We start from the raw sequence: 26711 nt of genomic DNA on the forward strand, positions 1-26711 counted from the left end.
ATCAGTCCTGGGTGTTCATTGGAAGGACTGATGTTGAAGCTGAAACTCCAGTACTTTGGCCACCTGATTCAAAGAGCTGACTCATTGGAAAAGACCCTGATGCTGGGAGGGATTGGGGCAGGAGGAGAAGGGGATGCCAGAGGATGAGATGGCAGGATGGCATCACCGACTCGATGGACATGGGTTAGGGTGGACTCTGGGAGTTGGTGATGGACAGGGAGGCCTGGCGTGCTGTGATTCATGGGGTTGCAAAGAGTTGGACACGACTGAGCGACTGAACTGAACTGATGGTGGCAATCATTTTGCAGTTTATAAGTGTATCAAATCAACATGATATACACCTTAATATTATATAATTTTACATGTCAGTTATATCTCAATAAAGCTGAAGAAAAATTATCAAACACTGAAAATCAAACACTGGCTGCAAAAATTCAATTCCTGTTGCAATGATTACATAACCTCCTTCTTTTTTCTGTGCCATTTCCATTTCTGTCTAGCTTATAAGGATTCATGTGATTACATTTAGGACCTGCCCACAATATTTGGCACAATATTTCCTCTACCAAGATTCTAATTCCAAGTTAGTAACATTCACGCTTTTATTTAGAATGTGACCAAATTATCTTGAGGATCACTATTCAATCCGTTATAGAAATATCTTCTAGTTGGCTCCATGGAAAACCCTATAATCATCTGATTCAAAGAAGAACAGTTATGGTTCTGCCTTTGGAAACCATGTCCGTATATGACCTCTTCATCTGGTGCTACCACTGAGGAGAACTAGTCCCAGGACAAGACAAAATGTGAAGGACTGAATGAATCCCTACTCCTTCTTTTTATATATCTCTTTCCTCTGAAGTCCTTGAAGTGAAAGATAACTCTATTGTTTGGGTATATTAGAGTTAGAGATTCTTTTCCTTATTGGAACTGAATGTTTCCTCACTAATGAAGTTCAAATATCTCTCAGTCATCTCAAACTACTGATATAGTCTAATTTTGCTAATGAAATTGAGTTTGGTAGATATCAAATTTCTTCAGACAGTTATGGTTTACCAGTGACCAATCTAATTCATTAAGAAGTCAGTGACTGAAAGGTCACATTTCTTATTCCACTATTATCCTAAGTCTGGGGTACAACTGACATGGTCCTAACATTGATCAAATGGAAGCTGGTCTTCAGAAGAGACCACAGCCTTGCTTCAATATGCCCTTGTGCTACATAATTTCTGGAATATGACTTCTTATTAGAATGATCTCCCCCCAAAATATCACTAAAACTGGAACCCTTGTCTCAGGCTCTGCTTTTTTTTTTTTCCCATTTATTTTTATTAGTTGGTGGCTAGTTACTTCACAACATTGCAGTGGGTTTTGTCATACATTGACATGAATCAGCCATGGAGTTACATGTATTCCCCATCCCGATCCCCCCTCCCACCTCCCTCTCCACCCGATTCCTCTGGGTCTTCCCAGTGCACCAGGCCCGAGCACTTGTCTCATGCATCCCACCTGGGCTGGTGATCTGTTTCACTATAGATAATGTACATGCTGTTCTCCCGAAACATCCCACCCTCGTCTTCTCCCACAGAGTCCAAAAGTCTGTTCTGTACATCTGTGTCTCTTTTTCTATTTTGCATGTAGGGTTATCATTACCATCTTTCTAAATTCCATATATATGTGTTAGTATGCTGTAATGTTCTTTATCTTTCTGGCTTACTTCACTCTGTATAATGGGCTCCAGTTTCATCCATCTCATGAGAACTGGTTCAAATGAATTCTTTTTAACGGCTGAGTAATATTCCATGGTGTATATGTACCACAGCTTCCTTATCCATTCGTCTGCTGATGGGCATCCAGGTTGCTTCCATGTCCTGGCTATTATAAACAGTGCTGCGATGAACACTGGGGTGCACATGTCTCTTTCAGATCTGGTTTCCTCAGTGTGTATGCCCAGAAGTGAGATTGCTGGGTCATATGGCATCAGGCTCTGCTTCTATAGAACCTGAGCAAAAAAATTAAATTTATAGAATTTAAATCATGTGTCAAATATAATAGGCTAGACAGGAAGTTTCAATCCTAAATTAAAATTAATCTGGCCATTCTGTTGTCTGGCTATTTCAGAAGAATTTGGTGATGAAGGAATCGGGTACTATGGCTCACCCAAGATTTCTATTCCTCTGCTTCAACATAGAAACACAAGTCCAGAGTATATATGGCACAATCATAAAAAAGAAGGTACACCACCGATGAGTTTTCTTAAGGCTCACTTCATGTCACTGTTTCTCAGGCTGTAGATAAAAGGGTTCATCATTTGAGGAACCACAATGTACATAACTGGACCCACTGCTTCCATCTTCCTAGATGAGTCAGTAACCACAGAACTAATGTAAACTCCAAAAACTGTCTGATAGAATAAGAACACAACTGAGAAGTGAGACCCACAGGTGGAAAAAGTTTTAAGATTTTCTCCTGCTGATGGTATTCTCAGAACAGAGGAGACAATTTGAGTGTAAGAGAAAATGATCCCGAAAAGAAGAATACTACCAAACTGGCTAGCTACAGAATATATCAGGATATTATTGATGAGGGTATCAGAACAAGCCAGCTTGATGACCTGAGCAAGTTCACAGAAGTGAGAGGTCCTTGCAGAAGGACAGTCTCAATAACATCAGACAATGGAGTAAGCCAACCATAGTGCTAATAAACAGTGAAAGTAGCATCAGCAGAACACAGAGTTGGGGTTCATGATAACCGTGTACCTCAAGGGGTAACAAATGGCCACATAGTGATCATAGGCCATTGCTGCAAGGAGAACTTTCTCCACACCACCAAAAACCTGAACAAAACCAATCTGGGTGAGGCAGCCTGTATGAGTGATGCGCTGTATCTGTGCTTGGATGTTGACCAGCATCTTTGGGATTGTGGTAGTGTTTATACAGATATCAATAAAGGAGAGGTTGGAAAGAAAGAATACATGTGGGTGTGGAGATGCGAGTCAGAGATGACAGCCAGGATGATGAGCAGGTTTCCCAAGACAGTGATCAAGGACATGGACAGGAACAGACAGAAGAGGAGGGGCTGTAGTTCTGGTTTATCTGTCAGTCCCAGGAGAAAAAATTCTGAAATATCTGTTTGATTTCTGGGCTCCACGTTGTTGATGAATCTGAAGGGAAAATGGCATGAAAAGAAAAGAAAATGAATGGTCCCCAGATGAGAAGCGCCAGCATCAACAGGGAACTTGTTAGAAATGCAAATTGTAGGTGTCACTCCAGATGTAGTGCTGATAAATTCTGGAGGTGACATCCAGAAATCTAAGTTTTTAACAGACCCTCCAGATGAATTTGATAGATGTCATAATTTTTAAAACAGTGCATGAATAAAAGAAGTAATTCTATGTATATTTTGAACCCAAGGGAATATCCAGTAGCAACAGTTTTTGGTCATTTGAAGAGACAAGATTAGAAGATAAGACAAGATATGATACAAAATAATCAGGCATCCAAACAGGACTGTTTCTAAGCAGTGGTCCTCCCTCACCTGGGGGAGACAGAAGTGGCCAAGACAGCCTTTATTATTTAGTGTATTACTTAGACTCAAACACTCTGAATTTAATCCAAGACCAGTACTTTCTTTGAGAATGCTGAAAGTAATTCAACTATATGATAAGCTTCCAGGTTCTCGTTGTACAATGAAAACTATCAGAAAACTGTATCTGGATATTGCAATGAATAGAATAGAAATGAATAAAAAAAAAGAGCAGCCAGCATAGTATTCAGCACATGGGACCCTCATACTGGCATTTCCTGTTATCGTTTTCTTTTTCTGTTATAAACAATGGCACCTGGCAAGTTTCATTCCTCAGAAGGAAGCAGTGGGATGGAGCAAGTCGAAGAAAGACAACAATAGAAAGAGAGAATATCTCTAGCGTGACAGCTGCAAATTTCAGGGAAGTGTTTATGAGATGAAACTCCAGCTGAGAGCCTTTATCATGTAGATAAGGAATGAAGGAAATGTCCATGATATAAATATTCATTTGCCATGAACACATGATGAAATATATGACCATTAAATATATTAATGATAAATGATCAATGCATAATAAATCAATACAAGTAATGGAAACCTATAAAAAAAGAATTTGAATGACAAACTATGGCATTTGAAAATTTTATATTTATATATTGAATTGTTACAAGTGAAAATCCATAATAAAAATAAACCTGTAGAGCAAAAAAAAATACAGGTATGAAGGACTTAGTATCCACCCAGTCAATAGTATCAAATTCACACACTTAATGGTCCTCATTCAAGGTGTTTTTATTGCAATAAATAATGCAGATATATGTGAATAACCCACATCATGTGTTGGCACAATCTTATTTTCCTTCCCAAGGGAACCACTGCATGAATGTCAATACATTAATTTTCAGCAATTTTTATTACAACTAGTGTTACTGCTCCAAAAATACATTGTTTTTATTTTGAAAGCTTTGTATAATCAGGACCATAAAGTACATGTCATTTACAATTGGTACTCTTGTGTAATTTATTTTTTTTATTGTTGATATAGTTAATCCCTCTTCATTAATTTTAAATACTAGAGAGTATTTCACTATATTGTTTCATCATGTTTTATTTCTTTATTTCCTAACTGATAGGTATTATGATGAATGCCTTTATCTTACATATGTTTATGAACGCATATGCAATATAAAGCAATGCATGGGAGATACCATCACATTCAAGGTGATATTGTCTCTAGGAAGAGGGGACAAGAATGATACCTTTTGTATGTGTATTATTTTTTTTACTGTATATATTTTTAAAAGACTTGAAGTTAACATATCAGAATATCTGGAACGTCCATGGTGGTCCAGTGGTTAAGAATGTCTTGCAAGGCAGGGGATGCAGGTACAATCTCCAGTTGGGGAACTAAGATCCCACATTCTGGGAGGCAACTAAACCTGTGAGCCACATCTTTCTATGTGCTGCAAAGAAAGATCCTCCATGACTCAGTGAAAATCCCACATGCCACAATTAAAACCTGATGCAGCCTAACAAATATTAAAAAAAAAAAAAGTCCACACCTGTTGCTTCTGGAATGAGTTGAAGTATGGTCATTTTTTTTCCCATTTATCATGCTACTTCTGTGGTTCTTATATGAAAAAACTGGTAATTCTGTAAAGGGAAACAGATGTACTAAGAAGGCAGTGAGTGAAGAGTACCTGTATCTGCACTTTCTTCCCTGCATCCTCACAGCCCAGCTATAGGGATAATATAAACACACTCCTGTACATGAAACACACTCCTGTGTACGAAAGGAAATTAAAGAAGTCAATCAAACCCTTTGCCCTATGACCACCAAGCCATTTAAATGTCAGAAAATCGTATAATAGTTACCTTGTTTCAGAAGGGGCAGATTTCTGCCCAGGAAGATAATGAATTTTTTTCATCTTTTTTAGAGAAAATAGGAGACCAGAAGATTGAGAACTGGGTGGGCATTGATATATACATGAGAACTTGTCAACAAGGAAACAGTTAGGCTGGAGTCTCATAGGACCCTTGGTTCTGGTCATTTCATGCATGTACTCTGCTCATTGCTTCCTGTAGATGAATTTTTCATAGAACACCTGATCTCATTACAAAAATATTAAAGAAGGAACTTTAAGTTACCTGGCTGGCATCATTGCGGAATGATGCTTGACAGGACACCTAGATATTGGAGACAGTTCTGTCATCAAGAAGGGCAGGGAGAACAAGTGAAACAATGGGCTTTTGGTCAAGAAGGTTCATCTCTAGGAGGAGGTTCAGGTGGGCCTTTCCTGAGTAGTCAAGGGCTGTTGAATGAGGTTTCACAGGCTGACTGCTTACAAGAGCTATATCCCTGGGAATCAATATCCAGAGCTTCTCATTAGACAAATATTTTTCGTGTCATTCTTATCCCTGGGCTGTGCAAACCCTTAAAGACCAAGATTATAGAGGAGAAAAATTAATGATGATACTGACACTGTTAGACCAGGTATTATCATCCAGCTCTCTCACCTGTTCCATCTCAACTCCCTTCCATATATCTTGCACACATATATACACACTCCTTTTCTAATTAATTTCAGACATTTTTAAAGTTACAAGAAAAAATAGCTCTAGCTGATATTAGAAAACTTGATTCCAATTTTAGGTGTGAAACATAGTTTATCTATTGGGTACAAATAATGTATTTATAGTTAAATGTAAAATTCAAGCACTTGAGGGCATTTCACCTTTAGAGTCATTGAATGTTTACCATACCTTAATTTCTGTTTTATACGTTTTGCACAGTAGACTGTTGTATTTTCTAGACTCAGTTGTGACTATTCTCAATGAGAGAGTTCATGCTCTTTCTTTAGACTCATAACCATCTTTTCCAATTTCTCCACAATAGATTACATGTATCTTTTGCTTCACTTTAGGGGGACTTTGAATTAAATTATGGTTCTTCATTTTAATTGTTTTGACAAAATACAATGTCGGTGAAAGGCAGTAGTATGCATATTTGCCATAAGTCAAAGAAAGACAAGTATTACATGATCTCATTTACACGTGGAATCTAAAAAACTTAATTCACAGAAACAGAGTAGAATGGTGGTTACCAGAGGCCATGGGGTTGGAGAAATAGAGAGATGCTGGTCAAAGCATACAAACTTTCAGTTATAAGATGATAAGTTCCAGGGGTCTAATGTACAGCATTGTGACTTTAGTTAACCATACTGTATTTTATAACTGAAAGTTTCTTACTGTATCAAATCATCACATTCTGAACCTTAAACTTATACAATATCGTTGGTCAAAGTGAAAGTGAAAGTGTTAGTTGCTCAGTGGTGTACGACTTTTTGTGACCCCCGTGGACTATAGCCCACCCGGCTCCTCTGTCCGTGGGATTCTCCAGGCAAGAATCAAGAATACTGGAGTGGGTTGCCATTTCTTTCTCCAGGGAATCTGCACAACCCAGGGATTGAACCCAGGTCTCCTGCATTGCAGGGAGATTCTTACCATCTGAAGCACCAGGGAAGCCCATTATTGGTAAATTATATCTCAATTTAGTTGGGAAAAAATAATAATACCAACATATTATTCTATTTTAATAAGAATAATATTATCCTTATTATTTAATAAGGATAATATTGTTCTGCAATAATAATATTCTATTTTAATAGTGTCTGCAATATTCTATTTTAATAGTGATCTGCTTCTCCCCCAAGAAAAATTTCATATTCTGATTTGTAAAGCAGAATTTCATGGGTTTTCTTGGTAATTTCTCTACTATGCCTAAATCTGAAAAAATTATAGATTAATTTTGCTGGGGCTTGAGCTTTTAAAAATTGAATTAAAAGGTATGTTTTCTGACCAGGGTTGGGGGGCTCTATCACGCCGGCCACCAGGTGCTAGTACAGGCCCCCACCAGGGCTGGATCGTCCATGCCTGTGGCTGCCGGCTTCCCCACGCGCTTGGCGTAGCTGCGGCTCCCTCAGCCCCAGGCAGCTGTGCTGCCCCCACCACGCCCTGTCCTCACAGGCAGACTTGAGCTCCAGGGCAGCCTCAGGAGAAAATACACAGAGGTGAGGCTAAAACCACAGCTGAGCCCCAGCGGTGTGGCAACTAAGGAAGAGGAACAAAAATCTTTCCTTGCAGTTGCAGGTTAAATTCCTGTGATCATCTATGAAAAGTCTGAGTAGACTGAGTGTTCCTGCAACTGAGACCTGTGTGGCGGGAGCAGCTGTGGACTCTGGGGGCAAGTACATGTGGGAGCTGGGCCAGGTCAGAGTCTGAGCTGCCCCCACAGTGCCCACAGCGGGTCCAGAGACCTACTTAGAGAGGTTAGAAAGTCTCAGGGGAGGCAGAGGTTGGCTGTGGCTCCTGGTGGGGGCAAAGACACTGACAGCTGAGATGCCAGGAAAATATTATTATTTTGCTTTGTTCTGTCGTTTCTTTTATTGTTTTATTTTTATTTATTTAACTAAAAAATTAAAAAAATATTTTTAATTTTTTCTGTTTTTACTTTTTTTTGTTGCTTTTTCCTTGTTTTTGTTTTAGGGTTCTTTTGTCTATTGTTCTCTTGCTTTTTTTTTCATTTTCTTTGTTTTTCTTAATTAATTTTATTAATTAATTGTGTTAATATATTCTTTGCTTCCTTGTTTTTAAAATAAATTTGTTTATTTATTTATTTTTGTAGGCTAATTACTTTACAATATTGTAGTGGTTTTGCCATACACTGACATGAATCTGCCATGGGTGTACATGTGTTCCCCATCCTGAACCCCCCTCCCACCTCCCTCCCCATCCCATCCCTCTGGGTCATCCCAGTGCACCAGCCCCGAGCACCCTGTATCATGCATCGAAACTGCACTGGTGATCCATTTCACATATGATAATATACATGCTTCAATGCCATTCTCCCAAACCATTCCACCCTCCCCCTCTCTCACAGAGTCCAAAAGACTGTTCTATACATCTGTGTCTCTTTTGCTGTCTTGCATACAGGGTTATTGTTACCATCTTTCTAAATTCCATATATATGCATTAGTATTCTGTATTGGTGTTTTTCTTTCTGGCTTACTTCACTCTGTGTAATAGGCTCCAGTTTCATCCACCTCATTAGAACTGATTCAAATGCATTCTTTTTAATGGCTGAGTAATATTCCATAGTGTATATGTACCACAGCTTCCTTATCCATTCGTCTGCTAATGGACATCTAGGTTGCTGGCTTCCATGTCTTGGCTATTGTAAACAGTGCTGCGATGAACACTGGGGTACACGTGTCTCTTTCAGTTCTGGTTTCCTCGGTATGTATGCCCAGCAGTGGGATTGCTGGGTCATATGGCAGTTCTATTTCCAGTTTTTTAAGGAATCTCCACACTGTTTTCCATAGTGGCTGTACTAGTTTGTATTCCCGCTGACAGTGTAAGATGGTTCCCTTTTCTCCACACCCTTTCCAGCATTTATTGCTTGTAGATTTTTGGATAGCAGCCATTCTGCCTGGCGTGAGATGGTACCTCATTGTGGTTTTGATTTGCATTTCTCTGCTAATGAGTGATGTTGAGCATCTTTTCATGTGTTTGTTAGCGATCTGTATGTCTTCTTTGGAGAAATGTCTGTTGAGTTCTTTGGCCCATTTTTTGATTGGGTTGTTTATTTTTCAGGAATTGAGCTGCAGGAGTTGCTTGTATTTGTATATTTTAATTATTTTAATTGGAGAATAATTACTTTACAATACTGAGATGGTTTTTGCCATACATCAGTATGAATTGGCCATAGGCATACATGTGTCCCTTCCATCCTGAACCTCTCTCCCACCTCCCTCCCCACCCTATCCCTCCAGGTTGTCACAGAGCACCAGCTTAGGATGCTGTGCATCATACACCAAACTCCTACTGACCATTTTCCATATGGTAATTTATATGTTTCAATGCTATTCTCTTAAATCATCCTACTCTCTCCTTCTCCCACTGAGTCCAAAAGTTTGTTCTTTATGTCTGTGTCTCCTTTGCTGCCTTGCATGTAAGATCATTGGTACTATCCTTCTACATTCCATATATAAGTGTTAATATACAATATTTGTCTTTCCCTTTATGACTTACTTCACCCTGTAAAATAGGCCCTAGGTTCATCCACCTCATTAGAACTGACTCAAATATATTCTTTTTTTATAGCTGAGTAATATTCAATTGTGTATATGTACCACAACTTCCTTATTCATTCATCAGCTGATGGACTTCTAGGTTACTCCATGTCCTAGATTTTGTAAATAGTGTTGCAGTGAACACTGGGGTACATGTGTCTTTTTCAATTCTGGTTTCCTCAGGGTATACGCATAGTAGTAGCATATGGTTTTGCTTTTATTTATTTACTTTTGCTTTTACCATTTGTCTTGGGCTTTGCTTGCCCATTTGTTTTCGTTTTCTTTTTTTAACTCTTTTGCTGTTGTTTATTTGTTTTTGTCTTTGCTATTTATCTTAGGTTTTGTTTGTCTGTTTGTGTCCCCACCCCACATCTTTTTTTGCTCTTTCTTTTTGGCTGTTTTCTGTGGCTTGAATCAATATTGTGAAAATGACTATACTCCTCAAAGTCATCTATAGTTTCAATGCAATCCTTATCAAATTATCAATAGTACTTTTCATAGTACCAGAACAAATTATTTTACAATTTTTATGGAAACACAAATGACCCCGAATAGCTAAAGCAATCTGCAGAAAGAAAACTGGAGCTGGAAGAATTGGGATCTCTGAGTTCAGACTATACTGTAAAGCTACAGTAATCAAGACAGTATGTTACTGGCACAAAAACAGAACTATAAATCAAGGGAATAAGATAGAAAGCCCAGAGATAAACCCACACCCTCTGTAGTCACCTAACCTATGACATAGGAGGCAAGAATATACAGTGGAGGAAAGTCTCTTCAATGAGTGGTTCTGGGAAAACTAGACAGATACATGTAAAGAATGATATTAGGACACTTCCTAATATCATACACAAGAATAAACTAAAACGGATTAAAGACCTAAATGTAAGGCAGGAACTATAAAATTCTTTAGGGGAAAATATAGGCAGAACGTCCTTTGACAGAAATTTCAGCAAGATCTTTTGTCATCCACCTCCTAGAGTAATGCAAATAAAAAAATAAGTAGGATCTAATTAAATTCAAAAGATTTTTCATATCTAAGGAAATAATAAACAAAACAGTAAGACAATCCTCAGAATGGGAGAAAACATTTGCAAATGAAGCAACAGACAAGGGATTAATCTCCAAAATATAACAACAGCTCAATGGTTGAAAGGCACATGAAAAGATGCTCATCATCACTAATTATTAGAGGAATGCAAGTTAAAACTACAGTGAGTTATCACTTCACACAGGTCAGAATGGCCATCATCAACAAAATTTATGAACAATAAATGCCAGAGAGGGTGTGGAGATAAAGGAAACCTCAGGTACTATTTACAGCCACTGTAGAGAAAAGTATAAAGGGTCCTTTAAACACAAAAAAATAAAACTACCATATGACCCAGCAATCTCACTCCTGGGCATATTCCTGGATAAACCATAATTCAAAAAGATAGAAGCACCCCAATATTCATTGCAACACTATTTACAATAGCCAGGATATGGTGGTGGTGGTTTAGTTGCTAAGTTGTGTCTGACTCTTGTGACCCCACGAACTGTAGCCCACCAGGCTCCTCTGTCCATAGAATCTTCCAGACAAGAATACTGGAGTGGGTTGCCATTTCCTTCTCCAGGGGACCTTCCAAACCCAGGGATCGAACTCAGGTCTCCTGCACTGCAGGCAGATTCTTTACTGACTGAGCTACCAGGGAAGCACACCTTCCAGGACATCAGTTCAGTTCAGTTCAGTCGCTCAGTCATGTCCGACTCTTTGCAACCCCATGAATCGCAGCACGCCAGGCCTCCCTGTCCATCACCAACTCCCGGAGTCTACCCAAACCCATGCCCATGGAGTCGGTGATGCCATCCAGCCATCTTATCCTCTGTCGTCCCCTTCTCCTCCTGCCCCCAATCCCTCTGAGCATCAGGATCTTTTCCAATGAGTCAACTCTTCGCATGAGGTGGCCAAAGTACTGGAATTTCAGCTTCAGCATCAGTCCTTCCAATGAACACCCAGGACTGATCTCCTTTAGGATGGACTGGTTGGACGGAAGTAACCTAATTGTCCATCAACAGAGGAATGGACAAAGATGTGGAATATATATACATTGGAATGTTAGTCAGCCATAAAAAGAGAACAATATAAAGCCATTTGCAATAACATGGATGGCTCTAGAGTTTGTCATACTGAGTGAAGTAAGTCAGACACAGAAAGACAAAAATATCATGTGATAACGCTTATATGTGGAATCTAAAAAAAATGGGTACGAGTGAACTTATTTACAAAACAGAAGTAGAGGACTCCGCTAGTGGCACAGTGGACGAGAAGCCACCTGCCAGTGCAAGGGACACAGGTTTGATCCCTGTTCTGGGAAGGTTCCATGTGCTGCCGGAAAACGAAGCCCATGAGCCAAAACTACTGATCTCATGAGCTAGAGCCTGTGAACTGCAACTACGGAAGCCCGCGTGCTCTAGGGGTCATGAGCCACAATTATTAAGCCTGTGTGCCACAATTATTGAAGCTAGCAGACCCTAGAGCCCACATACCGCAACTGCTGAGCCCGAGCGCTGTAACTACTACTGAAGCCCAGGCGCAATGAGCCTGTGCTCTGTAACAAGAGGAGCCACAGAAACGGAAGCCGGGGCCCTGCAGCTGGAGAGTTGCCCCTGCTTGCTGCAGCTAGGGAAAAGCCCACACAGCGATGAAGATCCAGCACAGTCAGAAATAAATTTTTTAAAAAGTTGTCTCTAATATGGCATAAGAAAATATCAATAAAATGTTGTAATCAATTTTATTTTATTTTTATTGAAGTATAATTGCTTTACAATGTTGTGATTCTTCTGTACAATGAAGTAAATCAGTTATATATATATACATATATCGCCTCCCTCTTGGATCTTCCTCCTGACCGCCCCCATCCCACCCATCTAGGTCACACGGAGCTGAGTTTCCTGTGCTTTATAGCAGGTTCCCACCTGCTATCAATTTTACACATGATAGTGTATATCTGTCAATTCCAACCTCCCAGTTTGTCCCTCCCTCCCCTCCCCCTCTGTGTCCACCTGCTTCTCTATGCCTGCTTTGGAAATAGGTAAAAATCTTTTAAAAAGTGGATATATGCATATGTATAACTGATTCACTTTGTTGGAGAGCAGAAATGAACACAGTATTATAAGTCAATTATACTCCAAATTTTTTTTTTTAGAAAATCTAAAAATGGAGCTAATGTTTGATTCAGCTATTCTGCTTCTGGGCCTATATTCAGAGAAAATCATGGTTCCAAAGATACATGCACTCCAATATTCATTGCAGCACTATTTACACTAGCCAAAACATGGAAACAGCCTAAATATTGATCAATAGATGAATGGATAAAGAACATGTGGTACATATGTACAATGGAATATTACTTGGTCAAAGAAAAGGATGCAATAATGCCATTCACGGTAACATGGATGAACCTAGAGATTATCATGCTAAGTGAAGTATGCTAGTTAGAGAAAGACAAGTATCATATGACATCACTTATATGCAGGATCTAAAAAATGATGCAAATGGATTTACTTACTAAACAGAAACAGACTCACAGACACAGAAAACAAAGTGATGGTTACTAAACGGGTAAGGAAGGGGAGAGATACATTGGAAGTTTGGGATTAACATATACACGCTATTGTATATAAAATAAACAAGAACCTACTGTATAGCATAGGAGCTATATTCAATGTATATATCTGAAAAATTATATATATATATTTAAAAAGGAAATGTTGACATTTTTGATAAACAACTTGGACATCAGATAAACAACTTGGACATCAGAGATAAGGAGAGAGGTCAGTCTCCTTGTGAAGAGAGGAAGGATCAAGATCCTTACTAATACTTACTTTTGAAATTTTCATCCTCCATTAAATTAGCAAATCCTTAGAGTTTGAGAGACCGTGGACCAATTTGTCTAATTATCTGCAATGTGTATGGAGACCTCAAGCCTGCACCACTGTAAATAATTAACCTGTGCTTCCCAGCCCTTCAAATAGCCAGCTCCATTCCAGTGAGTCCCATACCTGTGTATCTCAGCTTCCCAGAGTTGTGGTCTGCACCAGGAGTTCCATTCCTGAGTCTGCTTTGCTGCCAGTTCTCAGGACACAGCCTCAGCCCTCATCCAACAGCAGGTAGGAGAGGGGCAGCCGTCTGTAATCCTGTCTTGGTCCAGCAGAGACACAGCCACAGCCCAGAGAGTGCCAAGTGCAGTGGAAGACACTGAAGGCAGGAGGGATGGGGGAGCCATGTTTGACCACCGTCAAGGCAGTGGGACAGTTGAGACAGCCAGTGGAAGGGCACCAAAATACATAGATAAGGTCAAAGGCTTATGAAGTTGATTTGTTGTGTGTGTTGGGGGATCATAGGACTCTTATTTAAAATTCTCTTTTTATTTCTATTTTTTTAATTGAAGGACAATTGCTCTATAATATTGTTTATTGAAAATTCTATTTCATCCCACACTTACTGTCTTCCATCCCCATCTGTTCTACCTGACAAAGAAATAGGTCCTTCTAAACTGTGCTTCGGAGAAGGCAATGGCACCCCACTCCAGTAATCTTGCCTGGAAAATCCCATGGATGGAGGAGCCTGGTAGGCTGCTGTCCATGGGGTCGCTAAGAGTCGGACACAACTGAGCGACTTCACTTTCACGCATTGGAGAAGCAAATGGCAACCCACTCCAGTGTTCTCGCCTGGAGAATCCCAGGGACGCGGGAGCCTGGCGGGCTGCCGTCTAAGGGGTCGCACAGAGTCGGACACGACTGAAGTGACTTAGCAGCTTAGCAGCAGCAAACTGGGCTTAAGCACTCCAGATGATCATGAAGATGCTAGTGATGAAAATGATATCAGGAGCCATAGTATCACAAACCTTTACTATGGATTCCAGCTGCCAGGAGCCAAGCTGAATTTTTCTGTTGCTTGTTTCCTTTTATCTGTGTTACCTCTCCCACAACGTGCATGAGCACCATTTTACAGTTGAGGATAGGAACACGATATTTTTATGAAATTTTTATCAGGCGCTGGAGTGGAAAAGAGCGTAAAGTCAGATTTGAATGAAGATAGTGAAACTCTAAACATAAGGCACCTAGAAAATATCCTCCCCTGCTAATACAGCCTGCATTCCAGGACTGAATACAGGAGAAATGCAAACTCTCTATAAAGAAATACGGAGTTGAAAAACTCCTAAGCTGGGACAAGAAGGCCAGCTTAGAGTTTGGTACCTGACTTTGTCCTAAATTACTCAACTGTTCTTAAGAGGATTGGATTTGATGAGAAATCAACCTTTTAAAATGTTTTAGGATTTGAGACATCGTTAAGATGCTTTTCCTAGCCACTATAAACAAAAACAACAAAAAGCAAACTCTCTTCCTTTTCATCCCAGGCAGAGACGTCCTGCCCACTGGGCTCTTCCCTTTAGGGATTCATGGTAGACACAGTGGAAAGCAGTGGTGGTACCTGCTTAACAACTACAGGAAGGAAGGTGGAGGTGGGGATTCCAGGAAGAATGAGCTCATGCAATTCAAGGCAGTCCTCTCTCTTGTCCCTGCTCTTGAATTTTGCTTCCCTGTCCACTTGCTCTTTTATTTTTGTAATTTTCTTCTTGATCACTAAGGGATTATAGTGTCAGGGTGTTGGTTTGTATTTTTAGGCAGGAAACAAGAAATGTGTCCTTTAGAAAGCTTGGAAGAGACTTCTGATCCTCTGCTTAAACTCTCTGAAGTGTGGGGAAACAGAGTAAACAAGTTCAGTGCATGGACCTCAGAGACCCACAATATAATTTTGAATCTTATCTATTTATTATCTGAACTGACACTGAGCAAGTCCTTAACATCTCTGATCCTCAATGTTACCATCTAAATTGATATCCAGTTGATACAACTGTGTTGACAAAGCATGAAAGAAAATGGATTCTAACACGTGCCTAGATGTGTGATGGAGGCATTACAGTTAAAGCAAAGAAAATTTTAGGTAGTTTTATTATTAATATTACCCTTAAGGCTAAGTACCAGTTACTTAACTAAAATAACCGGTGATCTGAGGTTTAGTTTTCCCTAGATCCTAAGAGAACATTCTGTTGTTGTTTAGTTGCTCAGTCTTGTCTGACTTTTCCAACCCAATGGACTGTAGCCGCCAGGCTCCACTGTCCATGGAATTCTCCAGGCAAAAAAAACTGGAGTGGGTTGTCATTTCCTTCTCCAGAGGATCTTCCCAACTCAGGGATTGAGTGTCTCCAGTATTGCAGGCAGATTCTTTACCACTGAGCCACCAGAGAAGCCCGAGATAACAGTTTACTTTTTTTTTTATGCTAGTGGATTCTGACTGCCTATAGGGAAACAACTGAGACTTATCTATTTTAGGTTTCTCTGAGCATTTCCTTTCTTACACAGAATAGGGTACAAGAACAAAAATCTCTTTTGGATACTGATAGACCTTAGTTTTCAGAAACAGAGTGTGGGCTATAAAACTTCCACGCACTGGTCATTTTCCTGATTGTTTTTTCATTCCTTCCAGCAACGTCTTGCGGGACTAGACAAAAGATGAAACAGTGCTTGTATGCCTCTGTGTCACTTTCTAAGGGACTCGTCAGTTTCCATTTAATAGAATCTACAACATTCAATTATTTTAAAAAAATCGTGACTCACAAAAATTAAAAAGAGAGAGGGGGAGAGAAAGAGAGAGAGAATGAAAGAAAGAAAGAAGACTTTCCTGGTGATGCAGTGGACAAGAGTCTGTTTGCCAATGCAGGGGACATGGGTTTGATCCCTGGTGTAGGAGGATCCCACATACCACAGAGCAACTAAGTCCATGCCACAACTGCTGAGTCCGTGTGCTGCAGCCGCTGAAGCCCACATTCCCGTGCTCTGAAACAAGAGAAGCCACCCCAGTGAGAAATTGTCTACCGCAACTAGACAGTTATCCCTGTTTATTGCCACTGGAAAAAGCCTGTGCACAGCAACCAAGACCTAGCACAGCCAAAAATAAACAAATAAATATTTAAAAAGAAAGAAAGAAAGGAGGGAAGTCAATCTGATCATGTGGACTAAGACACATTTTTGGATTTCCATTCATTCTGCAAATGAATTTCTTGGGATATAATAGGCTTCTACCTCTCCTATATAAAATAGAATATAAGCTCATTAAATTTTATTAGGATTGTGCTTCATCAATACCCAACGACTCCAGTAATGATTCAAAGTCTGATTCAAAACCTATGACAGAATATTTTTTAAGTGCTGACCTCGTCAGATACCTCTACTGGGGATCAGGATGGGTTACCACAAAGCATACCGCAATGATCTATTGATCAGTTTGAAATGAAGTTGCTTCCGAAGCAGCCAGTGCAAAAAGGAAATTCTGATTCTCCTCTGTCTCCTTGAGAAGGAGGAAAATCTCTCATATGAAAGGGGCACTCCCTGTATCTAGAGGGAGATATAAGTGCTCAGTTGTTCAGTCGTGTCTGACTCTTTGTAACTCGGACGGTAGCCCATCAGAGATTTCCCAGGCAAGAATACTGGAGTGAATTGCTGTTTCCTTCACCAGGGGATCTTCCAGACTCAGGGATCAAACCCGTGTCTCCTGCATCTTCTTACCTTGGCAGATGGATTCTTTACCACTGAGCCACCTGGGAAGCCCTAGCTAAGGGGAGGATATCCTTATTGTCAGACATAGGGAATTTAGGGCCCAGAAATCTGTTTAAACAAAACTCATTATTTCTTCAATATACTACCTCAAGCTCAAACTGTTTAGATTCTTCACTAATGAAGCACTCAAAGCCTAAGTTTCTTTGTCCTGTCAATTTCTTACAAATGTTTTGTTTCTTTTTCTAAAGAAGATGAAAGCTGCCTGCTTTGGCCACTTCTTAGGTTCCATTTTTATGTGACTTCCAAGTGCACAAATTAACATCTGATTCCTTTTTCTCCTGTTAATGTGCCCTGTGTTAATTTTATTATTAGTCCAGCCACAAGAACTCCAGAAGGGTAGAAGGGGAAATTAGCCCTTCCTTGACACCCCACATGTCCTACAAATGGGTGTTACTGGCCCAACTTCAATGTAAAGAATACCTGTGCAGACAGGTAGGGAGATTTACACACACTCCATATTTAGTGTGTGAAAGGTGTGGGCCTCAGACAAGGGCTCCCAATTCCAGTCCCAGGACTCTGTCCCACCAGAGTGGATTGCTTGTTTTCTTCTAAAACCTGCTTTAGTCCCAGATGATCAAATGGAAATAAAACCATGGATTTCTTCTGCTGGGGATTTGGATCTGTGAATCAACAAATCGACTAAGTGGTTTTCAGGGGCTTTTATTGTATGAATACTATGGATGATAGGGTTTTCTGTGAATAGGAATGCATTTTCCAGCCCATCTAGAACATTTGAGTTACAGAAATATTATTCCCTATACAAATGGGAATTTTCCTGTGATTTTATCATGAAAAGACTATTGCCAGTGAGATTTCAGAGATCTTTATAATTTTATACCTTGACAATCAGAGCATGCACTTGCTTTGGTGTGATTTTTTTTTTTTTTATCACACAAGGAAAACAAGATAGGAATAGGAAAACTGCACATGTTTCAATTTTTAAAACTCAAACAATAATCTTAGATGCGTATGTCTTTTGGGATTTCTATTTGTGTAATATAGATAGGGGTGCAAGAATTTTCTTAGCTGTGTCATAATAAAAAATTGAAAAGGAAAATAAAATTTATCCCTCAGGTAACATCATACATTATATTATGTGTTGAAATACATGTATTTCATAGAGTGGTAAATAGGAACTCATCTATGATAGATAGTATGTAGTAAAGTTTTCAAGAAAACTTCTTATGAATACATAAATCAATATAAATGTTATGGAAACACTGAAAGAAAACACATTTACCCAACTCATGATGTGTTTAACTTGGGAAATAACTGAAGTGCTAGGGAATAAGATCATGCAGGGAGAGCAAAATTCCCTCTAGGTTTTTTTTTTTTTTTAATCTTTAGATCACTTTATTATATGCAAATATCATGCCTAGTACACAATGTACAAATCAGTTCCTCAGAGGTACTGAGGAACTTTTTGATGCCTTCTATGAAATCAATAGGCTCTTTAACTATGGCCCTGGGAGTCTCAGCAGCAACATCTTCAATGTTGACACCACCGTGAGAACTTCTGATTAATACAGGGCCTTGAAATGACCTTTCCATTGTGATTGCAAAGTAGTATTCTCTCCTGGGATATCTTCATTCACAAACCAATACTTGATTGCATATCCTGCCCTTTTCTCCTGTTTGCTTGGTAAACAACTTTCTCCCAATCATTTGTGAGGAAACAGCTTTTGCTTCTTCTGGAGAGAAAACTATCTTCACTCCTCCTTTGAGGCCACTTTCAAATGTTCCTTTTCCTCTGCCACCAGCCAAAACTTGCGCCTTTATCACAACATCTTTTGAACCTAATTTTTTGGCGATTGCATAAGCTTCATCTGGTGACTTAGCCACGTGTCCTTTGGGAATGGAGACGCCAGCTTCCTGCAACAATTCCATACTCAGGTATTCATGCAGCGAGAGATTCCTTTGCTGTTGATGCTGTATTTGGACTCTATGGTTGTCAAACAATCCAGAGCTTCCCAGAACCTGGGCGGTGGCCGGCAGCGCCGTCCGGGGTCGGTGGCTCCTCAGGGTGGCGGCAGCCAAGAGCCGGCTGTGGAACACGGAGGCCGCAATTTCTCAGTCCGACCAAGTCTCCTGGGCGCCGCGCGCAGCTAGTTTTTTTTTTTTTTTAATTAGACAAGTAAGGCACAGTTTCCTTTTTGTGATCACTACATCAACATTATAATGACTGCAAGTTCAATTAAATTGAGATACATACATAGTTTTTGGTTTCTCAACTTTTAAATTAAACTTATCCTGGATATTAAAACAAGCCTCCAAAGTATAACTGACAGAAGTTGGGAGGTTAAAAGGGCATGTGAAAGCTAATTTTATATGTTAGCTAGGCTGGACTATGGTGACCAGTTGCTTGTAACTGTGAGTACTTTAATTGCTTATAGCAAACCTGTAAGTTCAGTTCAATTAATGTACCCATTTTACAGATGCACAAACTACCCAACTGTTTGTGATATTACTATTTTTTTCCATTTTGATTTTTCCCAATTACACTCATATTTTGACCTGTCAGGAGAAATGAAGACTTGAGTTGCCTTCAGGGCGTTCAATGTTGATTGAAACTTGATTCCTCCATAAGAAAGAACTAATTGAACAGCTCTTAATCTGGCGTAAGAAGACCAATTTAGGGTTTGAGACTGGGCTTTGTTCTTAAATTTTTCAACTATTCTTAAGAGGACTGGATTTGATGAGAAGTCAACCCTTTACAAACGCTTAGGAGTAAAGACACAATTAAGAAGTTTTCCTAGCCCTACAAACAAAAACAGTAAAATGCAAACTCAATCTCAAACCTTTCTCTGAGAGTATATAGCACTGAGAAAAACACTACAAAAATGAAAAAAAACTTCAAATTATTTTAAAATTTAATTATTACTTAATAATTGGTGCATCATACATTAATGCTATCTTCAGGATCGTGGATGCCATATGATTTTACACTTTTAACAAAAATATACTTATCAAAATGTGGAGTCCATCAAGGTCAAATATTTATATTTGAGTTATATTTAAAGAGACATTGACCAGACAACCCACATATTTGAATGAGCAGTTACTTCCATGGAAGATGAATATCATAAAGATGAAATAAAGATGAGATAAATAAATATAAATAAAGATGAAAAGCCCTTGAAATTAATTAGCCTGTACAAATGCTATCTGATTGTGAACATTTGATTTTAATTTAGAATCCAGAGACAGTGCTTTTTAGCTCTCTGGGACTACAGTGCAAATCAAGGGAATTTCTTGTACTGCTTTTGAATAAGATATAGTACTTTTGACTGCTGTTTCTTGTACTTTAATTATAATAATCTGTTAAAAGAGAAGAATATTTTTTATTCTATATCTTTCTCTCAAAGTTAGGGTACAGATATATTACTGTGTTCATGGCCTTGTGATCTCAAAATGTCCTTTCTTCTCTAATATTCTTTGGTCCCATGCTTCTAAAATAGATGCATGAAGAAAAAAATGAATGTCTTCAGCATTAGTAAAGATGTGTTCACACTGAGAAATATTGCTCAATGAATTGTACTGTATGGTCCTCATGCATGCATGCATACTATTTCTGAATTCTGAATTGTTCAAATCCAAACTCTGTACACTTATATCTGTGTCTCTATATTTCTGTTGTTTATTCAACATCTTCTTCTCTTTAAAAAGGTGTCCCTTCTTCATGGAACCACACAATCGTACGCGTGTCTCACAGTTCTTCCTCCTGAGGCTCTCAGATGATCCAGACCTGCAGACCCTCCTCTTTGGACTCTTCCTGTCCACGTACCTGGTCACTGTGCTCGGGAACCTGCTCCTCATCCTGGTTGTCAGTTCTGATTCTCACCTCCACACCCCCATGTACTTCTTCCTGTCCCATCTGTCCTTGGCTGACATTGGTATAAGCACCACGACTGTTCCCAACATGCTAGTGAACCTCCAAACACAGAGCAAATCCATCCCTTACGCAGGATGCCTAGCTCAGGTGACCGTCTTTTCTCTTTTTGCATGTTTGGAGAGTCTCCTTCTGACAGTGATGGCCTATGACCGGTTGGTGGCCATCTGTCACCCTCTGCACTACCTGGTCATCATGAACCCCCGCCTCTGTGGCTTGTTGGTCCTGGTGTCATTCTCCATCAGCCTTTTGAACTCTCAGCTTCACTACTTGATGATGTCAAGGCTTACCTTCTGTGCAGATGTGGAAATCCCTCATTTCTTTTGTGAGCTTTCTCAACTTCTCAACCTTGCCTGTTCTGACATCTCCACCAGTAACATATTAATCTATTTCATTAGTGCCATCTTGGCTGGAGTTCCACTCTCGGGGATACTTTACTCTTATATTAGGATTATATCCTCCATTCTGAGAGTCTCCTCATCAGATGGGAAGTACAAAGCCTTCTCCACCTGTGGTTCTCATCTGTCAGTTGTTTGCTTATTTTATGGAGCAGCCCTTGGGGTATATCTCAGCTCCACTGTCTCTTCTTCCCACAGGAAGAGTGCAGTGGTCTCGGTGATGTACACTGTGGTCACCCCTATGCTGAACCCCTTCATCTACAGTCTAAGGAACAGGGACATCAAGAGTGCCCTATGGGGGATTATCATCAGAATGGCCTAATTTTAATACCTGTGTCAACATTTTTTTTTCTGGGAAAAAAATACTGGGAAAGGCAGTAAATTCAAATATGTGCAACAAGAAATTCTGAATCTGCAGTCCCATAGTGATTTGTACCTATTTAGCACTCTGCTTTCTGTTTACACAAGTTTTCCTTTTGTTGTTGAAATTGTTGTTTAGTCGCTCAGTCATGTCTGACTCTTTGTGACCCCATGGACTGGAGCCTGCCAGGTTCCTCTGTCCATGGGATTTCCCAGGCAAGAATGCTGCAATGGGTTGCCATTTCCTTCTCCAAGGTTTCTTCCTGACCCAGGGATCGAACTGGCATCTCCTGCATTGGTAGGCGGATTCTTTACCACTGAGCCACCAGGGAAGCCCCATTTTTCCTCTTAGAATAGCTTTAATGGAAATAATAAGTTATTTTGGACTCCCCACACAAGTCATAGCTCATCCGGACTTCGTGAAGCACATCAGTATACCCTTCTCACTCTCTTTATACATTATCCAGGACCTCTGTTCACAGGGAGTTTTATTTCTAGCACTGCAAAATAATCATAGCTCTTGCTTTCTTCTTATTTATTGTTTCTATACTTTTCCTATGATTTTTTTGGCCTACACCTTGATTTGAGGATCTAGACTCTACCTTAAGGACCAAAATATTTAGTGCATTTTTGTTTAATAGTCTTGGCCAGATTTTTGAGCAAATAGGATGACTAATTTCCTGTTCAAACTAGGGTATTTTGAAATTGAAATGAGATATGATTAATACTGAGTTATCAACTGGGACTTTCCTAGGAAACCTGACATGTATGCTTCCCAAGGAGTAGATGGAAGAGTATCTACCAAAGTCAATTACCAACTTTTCTGATAATTCTTCCAATTCCAACCACCATATCCCCAATCATATTATGTATCCAGACACAAAGAACAAAAATGGAAAGATTCCACTTATATAAGGTACCTAAAGTAGTCAGACACATGCAGACAGAGATTAGAATGTTGGTTACCAGAGGCTTTGGGAGGAGGAATGGGGAGTCAGTGTTTAGTGCAGACAGAGTTTCAGATGGGGAAGATGAGTTCTTCAGACGGATAGTGGTGATGGTTGTAAAACCATGTTACGTTTACTTGGAAATCATTAAGACAGTAAATTTTATGTTATTTTACCACAATAAAAAAATATCTACTGTTGGAATGAGGGACATATTTCTCCAATGTTGTCTCAGCTCTCTGCAATCAGCTCCTAAAGCAATCTGCCTCAGCTACTGAGAGCCACCAGGCAGCCCATATCCAATGGCTATATGATGTGGAGATGTAAGCATTTATCTCCACTGTCCCAACTCCAGCCAACTCTAAGGGATCATTCTAGCTCCAGAGCTCTCTGGTGGTTTTCAGAGACCTTTGAGGGGCTTCAACTTGGCTTAATTTTTTTTCACCCCCTGCCTTGCTGCAAAGAGTTTGCCAAGCCACAAAGCTTAAGGGAACACTCCTCATGGGATTGCCTTCACTTCAGACACCAGCTAAAAGTTCAAGGGTTCCCAGTACCGCCCTTACTTATACAAATCAGGGACTTCCTCACATTCAATAATTTTCTAGAATAGTCAAATTAAGGGAAATCCCTCGGGTTCAGTAATGTGTTAGAATGACTCACAATTCAGGAGAATTCTATACTTATAATATTAGTTTTATTATAGCAAAGGATACAAATTAGAACCAAAGGAAGATACACATAGGGTTGGACCTAGAAGTCCCATAGATGGAGGTTCTTGTTATCCGCTCTCTGCAGAGTCCAGACCCATTATCTCTTCCTGGCTAAAGGGTGTGATAATATATGAAAACAATATTGCTAACTAGGTAGCTGACTTGAGCTTCAGTGTCTAGAATTTTTATAGAGCCTTTATAACATAAACACAATTAGTTAAATTATTGCCCATATGGTTGAACTCAATTTCCAGCTTCCAGGTTGAGTTGATGTCATTTTGCCCAAAGCTCTATTCATTCAATGGTTAGCACGGCTATACCCCATCTTCAGTGATCTCATCAGCATAAACTATCAGGTATTGTCCACATTACCCACTATGAATAACCAGGATGAATAACATCACTCCTATCACTAAGGAAATTTCCAGCATTTAATGATTACCTGCCAGGTGCTGGGGCAAAGGTGGTATCTCTCTGGGTGGGGCCAAATTCCATACTACACTTCTGCCCTTGCATAAGTTTTGAAAAATTGAAGACATTTTGCAACACACACTTCCACCTGTAGCCCATCAGGCTCTTCCGTTCATGGGATTTTCCAGGCAAGAATAATGGAGTGGGTTGCCATTGCCTTCTTCAGGGGATCTTTCTGACACAGGGATCAAATTAGTGTCTCCTGCATTGCAGGGAGATTCTTTACCACTGAGCCACCAAGGGCTTCTATTTCTATTAGAAGCAACATTCAATAAGATATATTTTTGTCCATCTAATAGTATGTAAAACATTAAGTCACAAAATAAAAGAGGGGTTATAAATTTCACAAATCTGATTCATGTCAATGTATGACAAAACCCACTGCAATGTTGTGAAGTAATTAGCCTCCAACTAATAAAAATAAATGAAAAAAATAAAAATAATAATAGAAACTAAAAAAAAATAAGTTTCACAAACAACAAATGGATAAAAATGAAGATAGAAATTTCTCAATTGGACATCTAAAAAGAGAATACAGGAAGGTGTCAATATGAAACAAAAAGGCAACCCTCAGGATGGGAGAAAATATTTGCAAATAAAGCAATTGGCAAGAGATTAACCTCTAAAATATACAAACATTTCATGCAGCTCAATATAAAAAAAATCCACTCAAAAAATGGGCAGAAGATCTAAATAGACGTTTCTCCAAGGAAGAGAAGCAAATGGCCAAAAAAGCACTCTAAAAGATGCTTAACAATACTGATTATTAAGTAAACGCAAATAAAAACCACAATGAAATATCACCTCAATGGCCATCATCAAATAATCTACAAACAATACATGCTGGATAGGGTGTGGATAAAAGGAAACCTACATGCACTGTGGTGGGAACATAAATTAATACAGCCACTATGAAGTATGGAGGTTCCTTAAAAAACTAAAAATAGAACTATCATATGACCCTGAAATCCTACTACTGGGCTTATACCCAGCGAAAACTGTTTGACAGAAAACAACAAAATTCTGTAAAGCAATTATCCTTCAATTAAAAATATAAATAAAATCTAAAAAAAAATATTTTAAAAAGACATATGCATCCCAATGTTCATTGCAACACTGTTTACAATAGTCAGAACATGGAAAGCATTGAAGTGTCTATTGACAGATGAGGGACTAGAGAAGATGTGGTCCATGAATACACTTGAATATTACTCAACCATAAAAAGAAATGAAACAGGGTCATTTGTAGAGATATGGATGGACCTACAGATTATCATACAGGGTGAAGTAAGTCAGAAAGAAAAAAAAGGATTGTATATTAATGCATATATGTGAAATCTAGAAAAATGGTATAGATGGTCTTATTTGCAAGGCAGAAATAGAGACACAGACATAGAGAACAAACATATGTGCACAGTGGGGTGGGAAAGGGGATGGGATTGATATATGTACACTATTGGCACTGTGTGTAGAATAGAACCTAGTCAGAACCTACTGTATAGCTCCGGGAACTCTATCCGTGCTCTGTGGTGATCTACATGGAAAGGGAACCCAAAAAAGAAGGGATATATGTATATGCACAGCTGATTCACTTTGATGTACAGTAGAAACTCACAGCATTGTAAAGCAACTGTACTCCAATAAAAATTAAATTAAAAAAATTTTAAAAGCTATTAGCCAAAAAAAAGGGTCATCATAAAAAAAAAAAACAAATCTACAAGCAATAGCTGTTGGCTAGGGTATGGAGAAAAGAGAACGCTCTTACACTGTTGGTTCAGTTCAGTTTAGCTCAGTCGCTCAGTCGTGTCTGACTCTTTGTGACCCAACGAATCGCAGCACGCCAGGCTTCCCTGTGCATCACTAACTCCCTGAGTTTACTCAAACTCATGTCCATCGAGTCAGTGATGCCATCCAGCCATCTCACCCTCTGTCGTCCCCTTTGCTTCCCGCCTCCAATCCTTCCCAGCATTAGGGTCTTTTCCAATGAGTCAACTCTTCACATGAGGTGGCCAACGTATTGGAGTTTCAGCTTCAGCATCAGTCCTTCCATTGAACACCCAGGACTGATCTCCTTTAGGATGGACTGGTTGGATCTCCTTGCAGTCCACAGGACTCTCAAGAGTCTTCTCCAATGCCACAGTTCAAAAGCATCAATTCTTCAGTGCTCAGCTTTCTTCACAGTCCAACTCTTACATCCATACATGACCACTGGAAAAACCACAGCCTTGACTGGATGGACCTTTGCTACAAAGTAATGTGTCTGCTTTTTAATATGCTATCTAGGTTGGTCATAACTTTCCTTCCAAGGAGTAAGTGTCTTTTAATTTCATGGCTGCAATCACCATCTGCAGTGATTTTGGAGCCCCCCAAAATAAAGTCAGCCACCGTTTCCACTGTTTCCCCATCTATTTCCCATGAAGTGATGGAACCAGATGCCATGATCACAATGGTGTGATCACTCACCTAGAGCCAGACATCCTGGAATGTGAAGTCAAGAGGGCCTTAGAAAACATCACTATGAACAAAACTAGTGGAGGTGATGGAATTCCAGTTGAGCTATTTCAAGTCCTGAAAGATGATGCTGTGAAAGTGCTGCACTCAATATGCCAACAAAT

At 39.5% G+C, this 26711-nt stretch overlaps 1 protein-coding gene and 1 pseudogene across 1 annotated transcript; one reads left to right on the forward strand and one right to left on the reverse strand.

The window, feature by feature from the left end:
• Positions 1-2263: 2263 nt before the first annotated feature.
• Positions 2264-2962, reverse strand: LOC122700321 (annotated as a pseudogene).
• Positions 2963-20976: 18014 nt separating this feature from the next.
• On the forward strand, positions 20977-21930 carry LOC122699454 (olfactory receptor 18-like). Its single transcript, XM_043911395.1, has one exon. The coding sequence runs from the start codon at positions 21001-21003 to the stop codon at positions 21928-21930; it is 930 nt and encodes a 309-aa protein (XP_043767330.1). The 5' UTR covers positions 20977-21000.
• Positions 21931-26711: the final 4781 nt, after the last annotated feature.

This window comes from Cervus elaphus, chromosome 9, assembly GCF_910594005.1.
Source record: "Cervus elaphus chromosome 9, mCerEla1.1, whole genome shotgun sequence".
NCBI classification, from domain to species: domain Eukaryota; kingdom Metazoa; phylum Chordata; class Mammalia; order Artiodactyla; family Cervidae; genus Cervus; species Cervus elaphus.